The sequence below is a fragment of the Oncorhynchus mykiss genome, chromosome 12 (genome assembly GCF_057628025.1).
Source record: "Oncorhynchus mykiss isolate SJ-2025 chromosome 12, ASM5762802v1, whole genome shotgun sequence".
Lineage (NCBI taxonomy): Eukaryota > Metazoa > Chordata > Actinopteri > Salmoniformes > Salmonidae > Oncorhynchus > Oncorhynchus mykiss.
Window position 1 is genome coordinate 65023508 of NC_143033.1, and position 12159 is coordinate 65035666.

The following is a 12159-nucleotide window of genomic DNA, read 5'->3' on the forward strand; positions in this document are numbered from 1 at the left end:
TGGTCTGCGCATGCTCTAAGGACGCGGCTAGGGATGCCATCTGGGCCGGCAGCTTTGCGAGGGTTAACACGTTTAAATGTTTTACTGACGTTGGCCATGGAGAAGGAGAGCCCACAGACTTTGGTAGTGGGCCGTGTCAATGGCACTGTATTGTCCTCAAAGTGAGCAAAGAAGTTGTTTAATTTGTCTGGGAGCAAGAAGTCAATGTCCGCGACGGGGCTGGTTTTCTTTTGTAATCCGTGATTAACTGTAGATCCTGCCACATTCGTCTTGTGTTTGAGCCGTTGAATTGCGACTCTACTTTGTCTCTATACGGACTCTTTGCTTGTTTGATTGCCTTGCGGAGGAAATAGCTGCACTGTTTGTATTCGGTCATGTTTCTTTGCCATGTAGCCTTGCCATGATTAAAAGCGGTGTTTTGCTCTTTCGGGTTTTGCGCGAATGCTGCATCAATCCATGGTTTCTGGATAGGGAAGGTTTTAATAGTCACAGAGGGTAAGACATCTCCAATGCACTTGCTAATAAACTAGCTCACAGAATCAGCGTTTACATCATTGTTGTTGTCTGAGGCTATCCGGAACATGTCCCAGTCCACGTGATCGAAGCAATCTTGAAGCGTGGAATCCGATTGGTCAGACCAGCGTTGTATTGACCTGAGCACGGGTGTTTCCTGTTTTAGTTTCTGTCTATAGGCTGGGAGCAACAAAAGGGAGTCATGGTCAGACTTGCCGAAGGCAGGGCGGGGGAGGGCTTTGTATGCATCGCGGAAGTTAGAGTAGCAATGATCCAGAATACTAACAGCTCGTGTCGCGCATTCGATATGCTGATAGAATTTAGGAATTATTGTTCTTAGGTTAGCTTTGTTAAAATCCCCAGCTACAATAAATGCTGCCTCAGGATGTATGGTTTCCAGTTTACATAGAGTCCAGTGAAGTTCTTTCAGGGCCGACGAGGGATCTGCTTGGGGAGGGGGGGGGGGGGGATATACGGCTGTGACTATAATTGAAGAGAATTCTCTTGGAAGATAATGCGGTCAGCATTTGACTGTAAGGAATTCTAGGTCAGGTGAACAAAAGGACTGGAGTTCCTGTATGTTGTTGTGATTATACCATGAGTCGTTAAGCATAAGGTATACTCCCCCGCCCTTCTTCTTACCAGAGAGATGTTTGTTTCTGTCGGCAAGATGCATGATGTACCGACTCTGACAACATATCAAGAGTGAGCCATGTTTCCGTGAAACAGAGAATGTTACAATCTCTGATGTCTCTCTGGTATGCAAATTTAGCCCTAATTTCATCCACCTTGTTATCTAGAGATTGGACATTGGCTAGTAATATGCTCGGAAGCAGTGGATGGTGTTGCTCGACTTCTGAGTCTGACCAGTAGGCCGCTCCGTCTGCCTCTCCTGCGACGACCGCTCCGTCTGCCTCTCCTGCGACGACCGCATTGTTATGGGTCAGCCTCTGGGATAAGATCACATGTCCAGGGTGGAGGTCTGAACAAAGGATCCGCTTCGGGAAAGACGTATTCCTGGTCATAATTATGGTAAGTTGACATCGCTTTTATATCCAAAGGTTCTTTCCGGCTGCATGAAATAACACTTGAGATTTTCTGGGCTAACAATGTAAGAAATAATACATTAAAAAAACATATAACTGCATTGTTTTCTAAGGACCTGAAGCGAGGCGACCATCTCTGTCAGTGCCATTTTTGTGCTGCTACAATGTTGTGTTGCTACCATGTTGTTGTTACGTTGTGTTGCTACCATGCTGTGCTGTTGTCTTAGGTTTCTCTTTATGTAGAGTTGTGTTGTCTTTCTTCTTGTGATGTGTGTTTTGTCCTATATTTATATTATATTTATTTTTAATCCCAGGGCCCCGTCCCCGCAGGAGGACTTTTGCCCTTTGGTAGGCCGTCATTGTAGTTAAATAAAGGTTCAATAAAAAAAATATATAAAAAAAATCATGAGTAATACAACAACAGATCTACTATCGGTGTGATCATATAGCCTACCTCAAATTTTGTAATATAATTTACAAACATGTCCTGAACAACAATGCATTGGCAGGGCAATTCAAGCAAAGCCAATATGCAGTGATAATGTATTGGGCCTATAGCTCACTGCACAAAGCTCATTGCTACAGTACTGTTTTTAATTGGTTAATGTTGCATAAGCTTATGTTTTTTTAAGTCTGAGTGGTAGATCTCAGCTTGCATTTTGACTCAAAGTGATCTTGACTCAGAAAAGGTTGGTGGCCACTGTTCTAGAGTTTTCCCTGTTAACACTATCAACGTGTCCCTTTACTGTGGCAATTGTGATCAAATCAAATCAATGCAATATTAGCCACTTTCAATGCAACATACCAAAAAGAAAAAAAACTATGTAAGAGATTTTGTTGTAGGCAGAACGCATTGGAGTAGTATTCTATTGCATTGACATGCACTACTCAGCCCGTACTCTACACAGACAGGTGTGTTATAAACAATCAGAGCTGCAGTAGGCTTATATGCAAATAGACCATTGCCATATGTGGATCTGTGCCATTTACTTTTAACTGGACTACTTTTAACTGGTGTTTACAGCACGAGCGTTGGTGAGTAGATGCACTTGTTTTGAGATCAAAGCGAGAGCTACATGTAGCCAAGCGTGCACATTGTGTTCACATCCTTTGCTAGGTATTGAGTTATTAGCCCAGTTATAAATGATCTGTAGTAAGTAATATGGGAGTGATTGCTTCCTACAAGAGTACAAAACATATATATTTCTAGACATCTTTGAAAAGTGAGTCAGGTAAATAGCTTTTTTTTGTCTTAAAGGGCCAGGGTTGTATTTTGAGACAGGCTGGAATAAGCTAAGTAGCTAATAGGCACAGGGTAACATAATTTGTCTGATTCTCTGTAATAATGATATGGGAATAATAATGCATTTTATTTTGTAAAGTGGTTTCTTGCATCAAACAACACAACAACATTCAGTCACCTCCTTGTCTGAAGGACAAGTGGATAAACAGGTTAATGTTAAGCCATGCATGTTTTTTTTTCAAAAGTGTCATGGAAAGTAGACCTACATTGAACACCACATATTGGCTGCTAGAACAGCTATTTCCATGTTAAAATGTTATGGGATGCATTTTCTCCATTGTTTTTGATGGTAGGCCACTCTGTAGGCCTACATTATGATCAAATAGCCACAGTAGCCTACATGGCCACTGTTAAAACTGTAACTTAAAGTGGGTACAGCCTCATCGTTCACAGTAAATGCACGCTTGAAGTTAGCACAGAATTTTCACAATGTTCAAGTTTATGCTCAGCAGACCTGAAATTTGCTCAGTGCTGAAAAAAACGAGAGGGAATTTTGTAAGCAACCTATTGCTTAGGTAGGAATGTCTGTCACAAGTGCTTGGGAGGATGGGTCATGGCTAGAAGCGTTTGTCAAATTAACATCAGATTTGACATTTTGTAGCAGGTTAGGAGAACTTATGCAGCAGGTTAGGATAATTAACATAGCAGGTTAGGAGAATTATGTTAAGGTTAGGAAAAGGGTTAGGTTTAGCTAAAATGCAACAACAACAAAAAACATTTGACGTTCATTTGACAAAAGCTGGATCCCTTCTAGTCATGACCGGGAGGGAGGGTAGGGGACTAAGCAGGGGATAATTTGGGATCAAAACAAAGATTTTATAACTAGCCCAAGATAGAAAACTGAGGTATAATATTAACTGTCACTTCCACTGGGTTGTTTCAAATGGGAGCAAATTAATCATAGTGGGCAGAACAAGCAAAGAGGTGAGCAGAGCCAAGCACAAACTAGCAAAATCCTATTGGCGCGTTCTAGCATGTGTTTGCATATTTCCGTTAAGGAACTCCTACTCTTTGAAGTCTGCATGTGCAATAACTAAATTCACCCTTGCACTCCTAAAGAACACCATTTTTTTCCCTTTTTTTTCCCCCGCAAAGGGTAAAATCTACAAAACGTAGTCCACTCTGTTTGTAACAGATTATAGTTTTGGGAACAAAAAACTGTATTGAGATCAAATGTTTTATTGATGAGAAAATTAGCAGAATGTCGGACAAAATCCATCTCACTCCATCTTCTCTCACTGCCGGCCACTGGGCATCCTCTCATCACCATATTCGGTGGTGAGTGGAAATGCCTTCTTCTTCTTGTGAATTTCTGGGAAAGCTTTTTGGCATATTGCCGCCTTTTTCAGTTCGGAATGTGCATTCCACATTGTGACAAAAAATACTAAATAAATATAGGGCAAAGGGGAATGGGAAAAACTTAATTGCCACACCATCTTACCCTGCACCTATACGCTTTCCCCAAAAACCCACCACCCCATCCCACTACTTTGGCCCTAAACGATCCTACACCAGGCAGTCAGCCTGGGAGGATGGAACACCTCCTGTCAAAACTTCCTGTAGATCTTCTGCACTAAAATCTCTCACACCATAATATTTCTCTGCTGCTGAAACTAACACATCTATCTTCTGTGATTTCCGCTCCATCAGTGCAGTGCAGTTGATCACAATGGCTATAAAAGCAAGAAATTCAACCTTACTATAATTCATCCTCTCTGGCTCTCTTCAGGCCTACTCACTGTGGGCCTCCCAGTCAACTCACTCACCCTTGGGCTATCCTCTACTCTCTTCACTGCCTCAGCTTAGGAAACGTTCTTCCTCAATCGGACTCTGGCAATCTCAACCTGTCTCTCTCTCACTTCAGATTCCCAGCTGCATGGGCACCCTCACAGTTGACACACTGTGCTTTCTCTATCCCAACTGTACACTCCCTCTGACTATGCCCTCCTGCACATTTCTCACATTGTGGGATCTCCCTTCTACACACTGCTGCAACATTTCCGAATCCTTAGCACCTAAAGCGGGTTCGAAACATAGGCCCTCACAGAATAGCAAATATAACATTACCTGAGCTTATCAGGAAGAAACTCTGTATCAAGGCTCTACAAGACAAACAGGGTATTCTCAGTCTTGCCATTGCCACCGGGTCTACGTCTCACCAAACGGCGAGCGTCACAAACACTATAAGTCATATTACTTTGTTTGAAAACAGGAGATGTAGGTATGTACACCTTGAATGAAGGTGTAAACTCAGGAGACGAATCTCTGATCTTAACAGCGCCATTCTTACGCTTTCACGTCATCGAACCTCCTCCGTCCGTCTCGTGTTCCTTTTTTTCCCTCAAATCGTCCGTCTCGTGTTCCTTTTTTTCCCTCAGATCCGTCTCGTGTTCCTTCTCTTTCCTCAAATCTGTATCCCACCGAAGATTATGGAAAAACTGACAAGATTACATGTCTCTCCGCCCTAACAACAAGGCGGTGGGCTGTCTAGCTATCCTTTCATTGGAATGGTGGATACGTCTCATTATTGCAATCCTTTTAAAAATATTCGATGAGGGTTGTTGACGTGAACCGCCTGTATTCAATGGAGAGAGATTCTATGCTACTAGCCTCATGCCATGAATATGCATAGCCATCTTGAGACAACTCTAATATAAAGTGTTTTTTTTCTCAAATTTGCCGGGATGTCACATGTCCTACTTATATTAGTACACTTGTAACAACTTAAGCATTATGAAACTTATATTTGATCATGTAGCAAATAAGACATACACTATTTGGGGACCAAATTCGACACTCATTGACCTCCATACTAAACCTCTTTGCTTGGTGTGCGAAACAATGAAAAACGCCACCTGCTGGAGGGAGATAGATTTTCCGCCGAGTTGGGCCTCTCTTCCTCTCTGATCCCTCTCGTGTCTACACCACCAAGTGGAAATGCTAACCGGATGCTTCAGATTCATACATCCGGTGAAACATCTGGCTTATTGTTTTATTTGTGATCAAAGTGCAGACTGCCGATCACGTTATGACGACATGCGGAAGCAGAAACACGGGTTGAAACTAAAGACAGTACAGTCACATATAGAACAATGAGCCAGATATTTCACCAGACCTTTAGGTGTGAAGCATCCGGGTATCCACTCCCTACCACATATGGTGATGATAGGAAGCCAAGTGTCCAGCAGTGGGAGAAGATGGAACGAGATGGATTTTGGCAGACGTTGTGCTAATTTTCTCATCGATAAAACGTTTGATTTCACACGCGCACTTCACAGAGTAGGAGTTCCCTAAGCAGAAATATGCAAATGCCTGTTAGAACGCGACAATAGGAACTCGCTAGCTTGTGCTTGGCTCTGCCCCCGCCCCCTTGTTTGTTCTGCCCACTGTGACTCATTTGTCACATTGGCAACGAAAGGCTGTGGTGTATTTGTGGTACAGTGTGTTGAAACTGAATTAAACATCGAATCATATGAGCAAAGGCAGCTTCAAAATTATTTATGATTGCGCCGTCCGCAACAACACTGAAATATTCCTATACGATTCAGTGCGCTCCTTTAAAAAAAAAGCATAGCAGCGGGCTTTCTGTATTTCCTGGTTACTGCAGCATTATCAACTTGTATACAGGCCTGTACAGTGTTGACTGACTGGTTATGATACGAGTGAGACGGAACTGGGTTGGGTCGATTCGAATAGCACTTAGCCTTTTAGGATTTCCATTTTGCCTCTGCACCTCAGGAATCAGGTATGGAATCTTTCTGGAGTAATTTTGGAGACCTATGATCATTCTATTCGTATCATTAGGTAGTTTTTCACCTGCCTTTTTCTCTGCATTGTAGCTACTCCCTGTTTTATGTTACTATTGTCATAGAATGCTAAGATTACTTAAAATGTTACTTTTAGATATTAAATCTCTCTCTCCCTCCCCAGGCCTCTCAACTCATTCTCTCCTGACCAGTTTATTGCCAGAGTTAGTAAAAGCCTCAGTACCAGTGGCTGTAGTCTGTGTGTGCTACCGCCCAGTGTCTTCACCATGCCCTGCTCGGCCCCTCACAACAAGGCCAGATGCCCAAAGTACCCCGGCTCAGAGACACAGCGGTTCCCAGTGCCTGATGACAAAGTTGACTGGAATACTGATTGGCCCCAGTACAGACCAGTGTGCTACACTGCCCCAGCTGTGCTCATCAAGCCTGTATGGGCCGATCAGGACATCAGGTGAGTGAGAGAGAGAGGGTTTCAAATTAATTTTCTCATCTGTTTTACTGACATGTGGCTATAACTGATTAGTTCATTATTGATGATTATTAAGTATTTTTACAATGTTGTATTATTTCACAGGTCTTTCTCCCCGCGGTTTAACGCTCTGGATGGCAATGTGGACAGACGGAGTCACGAGGGAGACTACAGAGTGGAGCAAGGCATGCCACTGTGAGCCTTCATCCAACACAGTTCTACAATGGTGATCCTCAGCAAGATTACACCATAATACACAACTTCCTACTTACAGACAACGTCAACTGCATTCAAATATGCCAAGGATGCCATTTGTTGTCTCAAATTGTGGAAATCTCCAAGAAAATCATTCTTAGCAGATTTGAATTCTGTTGAAGCTGATGTCATCTTGCTGAGTGTATCTTTACAATCTCCAACATAATGCCTACTTGACATGAGCTGTCAGAAGCAACTGTGGCAAATGTGTGACCCTATTCAAGCATTGACTAGCCAATGATAAGCTAGCATTCTGCAGCATGTTACTAAGCAGGGTTTTGCTACAGAGTTCTACATGTATATGACCCCATATCAATTTTAAATAATTGAATGTGTAGCAATTCATCATACGTAAGCTAACTCTTGTCCTCCTGTAGAAATCCTCGCGGCCGCACTGGTTTGACTGGGAGAGGTTTGCTGGGACGGTGGGGACCCAATCACGCAGCAGATCCCATTGTTACCAGGTAACTTCCCCACTTTATTCCATCATCTCTTAAGCTATGCATCTACTTTTCAGATAACTTAACCTTCCCACAAACTCTCTTTAAAGTCAAACCAACTCCTGTGCCCAATGTTGGCCACCCCTACCCCCTCGGGAAAGATATACAGTTGAAATCGGAAGTTTACATACACCTTAGCTGAGCTTACCTTAACTGAGTTTAAATGTACAGTGCCTTGCGAAAGTATTCGGCCCCCTTGAACTTTGCGACCTTTTGCCACATTTCAGGCTTCAAACATAAAGATATAAAACTGTATTTTTTTGTGAAGAATCAACAACAAGTGGGACACAATCATGAAGTGGAACGACATTTATTGAATATTTCAAACTTTTTTAACAAATCAAAAACTGAAAAATTGGGCGTGCAAAATTATTCAGCCCCCTTAAGTTAATACTTTGTAGCGCCACCTTTTGCTGCGATTACAGCTGTAAGTCGCTTGGGGTATGTCTCTATCAGTTTTGCACATCGAGAGACTGAAATGTTTTCCCATTCCTCCTTGCAAAACTGCTCGAGCTCAGTGATGTTGGATAGAGAGCATTTGTGAACAGCAGTTTTCAGTTCTTTCCACAGAATCTCGATTGGATTCAGGTCTGGACTTTGACTTGGCCATTCTAACACCTGGATATGTTTGTTTTTGAACATTGTAGATTTTGCTTTATGTTTTGGATCATTGTCTTGTTGGAAGACAAATCTCCGTCCCAGTCTCAGGTCTTTTGCAGACTCCATCAGGTTCTTCCAGAATGGTCCTGTATTTGGCTCCATCCATCTTCCCATCAATTTTAACCATCTTCCCTGTCCCTGCTGAAGAAAAGCAGGCCCAAACCATGATGCTGCCACCACCATGTTTGACAGTGAGGATGGTGTGTTCAGGGTGATGAGCTGTGTTGCTTTTACGCCAAACATAACGTTTTGCATTGTTGCCAAAAAGTTCAATTTTGGTTTCATCTGACCAGAGTACCTTCTTCCACATGTTTGGTGTGTCTCCCAGGTGGCTTGTGGCAAACTTTAAACAACACTTTTTATGGATATATATATATATATACAGTGAATTGTGAGTTAAATAATCTTTCTGTAAACAATTGTTGGAAAAATTACCTGTCCTAACCGACTTGCCAAAACTATAGTTTGTTAACAAGACATTTGTGGAGTGGTTGAAAAATGAGTTTTAATGACTCCAACCTAAGTGTATGTAAACTTCCGACTTCAACTGTACATCTCTCTCAGAAGTGCCTATGACCCTCAAACTCAACTCTGGACCTCGAAGCCCGTGCCACTGCATTTTTTAAATTGTTCCCCTCTAATCATGTGTGTGCAATTAATGATTTAGACCAGGGACACCGGATGTGTAATTAATTATCAGGTAGAACAAAAAAAAACAAGACTCCGGACCTCGTAGGGTAAGAGTTGAATACCCTTGGCCTATGGAGTTAGGGGTAGATTTCCGTACTGTAGTTTCCGTAGTTTAACCTGTCTCTACTGTATGTGTCACCGCCCTACAGGTGGAAGAGAGACTCAGCTGGACAGCAAGTGTCGCACCCAGTGTCCAAACTGCCAGTTTTGCAGTTTGTGTCCATCAAGAGGAGAGACTGTGGGGAATGGGCCATCCCAGGGGTCAGTGTGATTCTTTAAACTCCTTCCTTCCTCCCTCATCTGTCTAACCCTCATCCTCCACATACAACACCCGTTCTGCCAGTCACATTCTGTTATAGGTCCCCAAAGCACACACATCCCTGGGTCACTCGTCTTTTCAGTTCGCTTCAGCTAGCGACTGGAACGAGCTGCAACAAACACTGAAACTGGACAGTTTTATCTCCATCTCTTCATTCAAAGACTCAATCATGGACACACTTACTGACAGTTGTGGCTGCTTCGCGTGATGTATTGTTGTCTCCACCTTCTTGCCCTTTGTGCTGTTGTCTGTGCCATAATGTTTGTACTATGTTTTGTGCTGCTGCCATGTTGTGTTGCTACCATGTTGTTGTCATGTTGTGTTGCTACCATGCTGTGTTGTCATGTTTGCTGCCATGGTATGTTGTTGTCTTAGGTCTATCTTTATGTTGTGGTGTCTCTCTTGTCCTGATGTGTGTTTTGTCCTGTAGTATTTCATTTTAATTTTAATCCCAGCCCTTCCCCGCAGGAGGCCTTTTGGTAGGCCGTCATTGTAAATAAGAATTTGTTATTAACCGACTTGCCTAGTGAAGTAAAGGTAAAAAATAATTATTCATAATAATACAACAAAAAAAAGCTATTTCCTCCTCTCTCACCTGCTACTCCCTCCTCTTGCTCACCTAGTCCTCCCTCCTCTTCCTCACCTGCTCTGAACATCTGTATCATCTTGGCCTTCTTGGGAGCATAGGGCGTCAACTATGGATCTACACCTCACTGTATTCTTATGGACGATGACGTGTGTTTGTGTGTAGGGTATGGTAGACCCGGGGGAGCTGGTGTCCCTCACCCTGCAGCGTGAATTCTCTGAGGAGGCTCTGAACTCCCTGGCAGCTTCCCCCCAGGACAGAGAGCGGATCCACGAGCGCATCACTCAGCTGTTCAACTCGCCGGGTCTGGAGGTCAGCAGGCTAGAAAGAATTTATCCTCATATGTTTATTTTCATTTTGTATTTGTTTGTGTAGTTGACATAAAACACTTGTTTTCTTTCTCTCTCTCTCTCTGTCCTTCATCTACTTCTCAGGTTTATAAGGGCTATGTAGATGACCCAAGAAATAATGACAACTCTTGGATGGAAACGGTTGCTGTCAACTTCCATGATGATACAGGTAAATCAATGATTAGTCTTATGATATTATAGACCCTGATCAACAACAAGTTAAGGCAGTCTTATCTATGCAGGAAAAATGTTGACTAAATTCAATGAAAACCATGAGGATTTGGCTATTCTCACAGCAGGATAGCATGCAACATGTTTCCTTATCCTGTACATTTTTCCCCATTCTGCTCTTTATTTGTACACACATTGCAGTTCTCTGAAATGTAAATTTTTGCTCTGGTTACCTAGGTAACAGTGTGAGCGAGCTCCCATTGCAAGCGGGCGATGATGCCGGGCAAGTCCACTGGATCGACCTTGACTCCGTCCTATCCCTCTATGCAAGCCACTCCCAGTTCTTGGAGGTGGTCGCCAAGGAGAGGCATGCTCACTGGTAACCAAGGAAACTGTCCTCACGTTCAAGAGGATTGGCCGGAGCAAGGCCCTGCAGCATTATCACTATGTTTTGGCATCATGGCTTTGGTCAGGGAGTAACGAAACAATGATAGCATGTCTTCTTTTGAACAAATCATGTTCCCATCAGCCCTGATTAGAGGGAGTGGTTACAGAGTAACCACATACCACATAGTAAACAGCGAAAAGCAATAGGTAATATACATTTATAAATATATATACACTATCAAAATGCATATTGAGGTTAGAAGCAGTAGAAAGGTCTAAGTAGTTAGGGCCTTTTTATTTCACCATTATTTAACCAGGTAGGCGAGTTGAGAACAAGTTCTCATTTACAACTGTGACCTGGCCAAGATAAAGCAAAGCAGTGCGACACAAACAACAGAGTTACACGTGGGATAAACAAATGTACAGTCAATAACACAACAGAAAAGTCTATGTACAGTGTGTGCAAATGTAGAAAGGTTAGGGAGGTAAGGTAATAAATAGGACATAGAGGCGAAATAATTACAATTTAGCATTAACACTGGAGTGATAGATGTGCAGATGATGATGTGCAAGTAGAGATACTGGGGTGCAAAACAGCAACAACAACAACAAAAATAACAATTGAATATGGAAGGACAAAAACATATATAGTGAGAAGAGCCATACTACAAAGCTCACTAGATGGCAACAACTATGAACCACAAAACACAGAAAAGGGTAATAGGGCTAAAAACACACCACAAAGTAGTTTTAGCAAACTATTGACCCTACAGAAATGGTGAGAAATACATTTGTGTCCTTCCATATTCAAGGCAATAACCACTTAGACCTCTAATGCTTCTAATCTTAATATGCGTTTTGATATATCTATTTAGAATGTATATCACCTATTGTTGTTTACTCTGTGGTGTCCACCAATGACTAATGTGTAACCACTCTGTAATCAGGGCTGATGGGAAACTGGTTTGCTCAAAAGAAGACATGCTCTCATTGTTTTTTTGTTACTCCTTGACCAAGGCCATGATGCCGAAACGCGTCTGAGTTTAGCTTTTGCTTCAATTAAAAATGCCGTGATCAAAAATAAAGGCATTTTAAACAATATATGTCTATTTTGTTTGTGATGAAGCCAAGTGTTATGTAAACAAA

At 42.3% G+C, this 12159-nt stretch overlaps 1 protein-coding gene across 1 annotated transcript; it reads left to right on the forward strand.

Annotated features, from left to right (window-relative positions):
* The first annotated feature begins 5871 nt into the window (after positions 1–5871).
* On the forward strand, positions 5872–12112 carry nudt9 (nudix (nucleoside diphosphate linked moiety X)-type motif 9). Its single transcript, XM_021626068.3, has 8 exons — positions 5872–6607; positions 6793–7077; positions 7201–7290; positions 7728–7814; positions 9350–9461; positions 10271–10417; positions 10540–10624; positions 10864–12112. The coding sequence occupies exons 1-8, from the start codon at positions 6516–6518 to the stop codon at positions 11007–11009; spliced, it is 1044 nt and encodes a 347-aa protein (XP_021481743.3). The 5' UTR covers positions 5872–6515; the 3' UTR covers positions 11010–12112.
* Positions 12113–12159: the final 47 nt, after the last annotated feature.